The sequence below is a fragment of the Centruroides vittatus genome, unplaced genomic scaffold (genome assembly GCF_030686945.1).
Source record: "Centruroides vittatus isolate TY-2023 unplaced genomic scaffold, ASM3068694v2 contig_1824, whole genome shotgun sequence".
In the NCBI taxonomy this organism is placed as follows: Eukaryota; Metazoa; Arthropoda; class Arachnida; order Scorpiones; family Buthidae; genus Centruroides; species Centruroides vittatus.
The window spans coordinates 2936422-2941322 of record NW_027121123.1 but is presented as its reverse complement, the minus strand read 5'-3'; the positions used below and the strand labels follow the sequence as shown (position 1 = coordinate 2941322).

General features: G+C 40.0%; 1 protein-coding gene across 1 annotated transcript; it reads left to right on the top strand.

Moving 5' to 3' along the window:
* Positions 1–272: 272 nt before the first annotated feature.
* On the top strand, positions 273–2021 carry LOC136969892 (uncharacterized). The gene has a single exon (XM_067264199.1). It carries the CDS (start codon positions 273–275, stop codon positions 2019–2021), a length of 1749 nt encoding a protein of 582 aa, XP_067120300.1.
* Positions 2022–4901: the final 2880 nt, after the last annotated feature.

The following is a 4901-nucleotide window of genomic DNA, read 5'->3' as shown; positions in this document are numbered from 1 at the left end:
CGATTATCTTCCATCTTCAAAAAGTAAGGATAAACACTTTTCCAATCCCAACCGATAGCTCCAATTCGTGCCCAATTATCATAATCGTGTCTATTCCCACGATAAGTCGGCTAATCAAGGTTAGATGCCCAAATAACCTTCTGAACTTGACTAAAAGCTATCTCTCTTCAAGAACAGCAGGATTCTTCACGGATAACATTAACATAGAAGTGGAGGTTACAAAGGGATGCCCGCAGGGATCGAGATGCGGTCCCGGAATGTGGAACATCATTATGGACGACTTACTGGAACAAATCCAAAATACTGAGGACATTTGCATACAAGCGTACGCGGACGACACGCTCTTAATGATAGCGCATAAGAATAGTGACAGGATCGCAGAAATTGCAAATAGAGAACTTGAAAAGATAGGCAGATGGAGCAATATGTATAAACAACCACTCAATTACCACAAATGTGAAGCGATCGTTTTAACCAGGAAAAACAGAAGGAGCCAGCTCCAAAGAACCATAAGAGTAAAAATCAATGGCAAAAATATAAGAAATGTCCAATACTTGAAGTACCTGGGTGTTTTCATTGACCGATCATTAAATTGGCACTACCACATCAACTATGCTTGTAACAAGGCGGTCGAAAGGTCTAATCTGTTGTACAGTATCACGAGAAATACCTGGGGACTCGATTCTAGGAATACTAAATTGATCTACCTCCAAGCAATTGAGCCGGCGATTCTGTATGGTGTTCAGGCATGGTTCGAGGCACTGGGGAACAAACATGTTCAAAAAAAACTATTATCCACTCAGAGGAAATCCGCAATCAGGATATCTAAATCATATAGAACAGCGCCAACAGACGCCATACTGCTCATCTCAGGACTCACACCTATCCACCTTAAGGCTAAGCAAATAACTTGGAATTGGTACATAATAAACAAGCATAACGAAATTTCTGACGACAACATAGAAGAGCTACAAAGGAAGGGAGAGTTACCACCAGATAGACAGAAAAACCTTCTTAAAATCCTAAAGACGGACATAGACACAGAATTAAAGACCATCAACTCAATTAGGGATCCCAAAATCAATCGCCGGTATGAAACTGACATGGAATTCACCACTAACGCCAATAACAACAACTCACAAATGATCACTGCTTATACTGACGGATCGAAAAACGAGAATGGTGTAGGATCTGGAGTGGTAGTGAGAAAAGGAGAAAGAACCCTATACCAGGCAGCCCTCAGGTTAGGCGAGGAATGCTCCATCACTCAAGCAGAACAATGGGCAATCCTTAAAGCGATCTCCTACGTCAACACTCATCACCCCACTACTAAAAATTTACAGATTTATACTGACAGTAGGGTTGCCTTGCACACCCTCAACCGTATGGAACCCAAGACGAAATTAACGGCAGAATTAATCGCTACAGCGAACGATATGGGGAAAAGGATGAGCATTAGCTTTAACTGGATTCCAGCACACAAGGGGTATGAGGGGAACGAGCTCGCCGACAAGCTGGCGAAAATGGCTACTGGGAACGATAAAACGACATACAACAGGCTTCCTATCAGTTATATTCACAATTACATTAAAGAAGAGACTCACATCTTATGGCAGCAGGAGTGGGAGGGATCTCACACTGGTAGGCTTTGTTACAGGTTCTTACCAACTATAAAAGGAAGGCTACAAAACAAGAAACTTCAACCAACGTTCGAACTGACACAATGTCTAACAGGCCATGGCGCCTTTAACTCATACCTGCATCGTTTTGGGAAGAGAGACTCCAATCGGTGCGAGCTAGACACTGAGAACGAGGAAACGGTCCACCACTTTCTTTTTGACTGTAAAAAATATGACAACCTGAGAACACACCTGGAAAAGACAAGTATCGAAGAAGGATTCAACTGGCCACCAGGTGATTCGAACCTTTTCTCCAACAACAAGCTGCTAAAGGCCCTGACAAAGTTTGTCCAAGATTGTGGGGCGCTGAACCCCTCCCTCAACAGAACGCAACAGACATAAACTGGTCTTCAAGTTGTTCATCGCGTCTTCCTGTAACTCCCCGACTCATTTTGTCCAATTTTTTCCTGTTCTCCAAAGTGACTATTAATTAGCTAAACAACTTCTCTTTACACTGTAACCAGCGTTGTATTGTATTCCGGTACGGGGCAATGCTTGTTTACCAGCAAATTGCTGAACTTTCAACCCGCGCCTTAAATGTGTCTAAAAAGTTTATAGCACATGTTTCCTGCACCACATAACTCTGTGTTGCACCTTGTATATATTGTATTTACTGTAAATGTCTTTTTGGTTCAATAAATGCCGACGCGGGTGAGCGTGGGGTCCGATGAAGGGCCCCCTGGTTACTTCCTTCACACTTTTCTTTCAATCTAACTTCCTCTTCCTTCTACCTTCTTCACTTTCTCTCCCTTCTTTCCATTTCAACAAGGGTAAAGACCTGGCCAATGGTCAGCCCTTCTAACCTTTAAAACTGAATGTCTATTCCCACGAGAATAAACACCTGCATTTATCATGGCTGAACCTCCTAAAAGTTTTCCGGCCGTTGCTGCGAGACGCTATGAATTTATTAAATATGTTTAAATTAGAAACAATCTAATATATATAAAAAACGAAATGTGTCTGTCTGTGTCTGTGTCTGTGTGTGTGTGTGTGTGTGTGTGTGTGTGTGTGTGTGTGTGTGTGTGTGTGTGTGTGTGTGTGTGTGTGTGTGTGTGTGTGTGTGTGTGTGTGGTGTGTCTGTCCTTCATGCATTACCACACCATTTATCCGATTGCCATGAAACTTCGGGAAGTTGTTTAATACACTCCCGCAAAGGTTTGCGGCATATGTGAAGATCACCATTTCCCCCCTTTCAAAAATATATTTATATATGGATTAAGCCTTTCATGTCCAACAGATGGCGCTAACTTCCGACGACTTAAGTTTGCTTTACTGTGAGGCATTATGCTTTTCTGTGAGAATGGACTAAAGCAGATCATTTTCTATCTATCTATATAAATAAAATATAACGATTGTTTGTTCCTACCGAATCCTTTGAAATTTTGACACCACGTTGCATTCGAATACGCACGTGTTTTTATATAATATAAATGTCGAAATTCCCCCACTGGGGGGAGAGGGACAGATTAAGGCTTACTGTGAAAAACTCGGCTTCTATTATACTATTTTAGATGCGGTTTTTTGCGTTTTTAATTGCGTTTTAATAGGTTACGTCAACAGAATATACACTAAAAAGGGATTTTTCGATAATCCCTCGCGGGGGAGAGGGACAGGATTCAGGCTTACCGTGAAAAACTTGGCTTCTATTATACTATTTTAGATGCGGTTTTTGCGTTTTTAATTGCGTTTTAATAGGTTACGTCAACAGAATATACACTAAAAAGGGATTTTTCGATAATCCCTCGCGGGGGAGAGGGACAGGATTAAGGCTTACCGTGAAAAACTTGGCTTCTATTATACTATTTTAGATGCGGTTTTTTGCGTTTTTAATTGCGTTTTAATAGGTTACGTCAACAGAATATACACTAAAAAGCGATTTTTCGATAATCCCTCGCGGGAGAGAGGGACAGGATTAAGGCTTACCGTGAAAAACTTGGCTTCTATTATACTATTTTAGATGCAGTTTTTGCGTTTTTAATTGCGTTTTAATAGGTTACGTCAACAGAATATACACTAAAAAGCGATTTTTCGATAATCCCTCGCGGGGGAGAGGGACAGGATTAAGGCTTACCGTGAAAAACTTGGCTTCTATTATACTATTTTAGATGCAGTTTTTGCGTTTTTAATTGCGTTTTAATAGGTTACGTCAACAGAATATACACTAAAAAGGGATTTTTCGATAATCCCTTGCGGAGGAGAGGGACAGGGTTAAGGCTTACCGTGAAAAACTTGGCTTCTATTATACTATTTTAGATGCGGTTTTTTGCGTTTTTAATTGCGTTTTAATAGGTTACGTCAACAGAATATACACTAAAAAGCGATTTTTCGATAATCCCTCGCGGGGGAGAGGGACAGGATTAAGGCTTACCGTGAAAAACTTGGCTTCTATTATACTATTTTAGATGCAGTTTTTGCGTTTTTAATTGCGTTTTAATAGGTTACGTCAACAGAATATACACTAAAAAGGGATTTTTCGATAATCCCTTGCGGAGGAGAGGGACAGGGTTAAGGCTTACCGTGAAAAACTTGGCTTCTATTATACTATTTTAGATGCGGTTTTTTGCGTTTTTAATTGCGTTTTAATAGGTTACGTCAACAGAATATACACTAAAAAGGGATTTTTCGATAATCCCTTGCGGGGGAGAGGGACAGGATTAAGGCTTACTGTGAAGAACTCGACTTTTATTATACTATTTTTGATGCGTGTTTGATTGCGTTTTAATAGGGTACGTCAAGAGAATGTACACTAAGAAGAGATTTTTTGAAATTCCCCCACGGGGGAGGCGTTATACATTTATAATAGATACATTTTGAGCCACAGCAACGCGTGGCCGGGTCTGCTAGTAAAACAATGAAAAAGACAATTAAATTGCAAAATTTACCCTTTTTCTTAATGCTTGTCCAACTTTAATATTTGGTATCGAAGTGTAATTTTAATTAAATTTTGCGCCTTTCAGTACGCTCAGGGCTTTTTCTAAAATTTCGTTAATCATAGGTCTGTCTCCAGCTTCTAACAGAATAACTTTGTTAGATGGATCTTCAGACAATCTGTTAGCCATAACTGAACCACCAGCACCGGAACCGACTTGAAAACGTAATATTACTCGGTAATTTACTCATAATGATAACTTATGAGATTTTCGTAATAATTAGGACATTCGAAACAATTAAAGAACGATCACCTACCAATAATCAAATCATATTCATCATCAGGAAGTCCTT

What these genes read in the sequence shown, in the direction of transcription:
- LOC136969892 (XM_067264199.1), top strand. Translation starts at nt 273, where the DNA reads ATGGACGACTTACTGGAACAAATCCAAAATACTGAGGACATTTGCATA.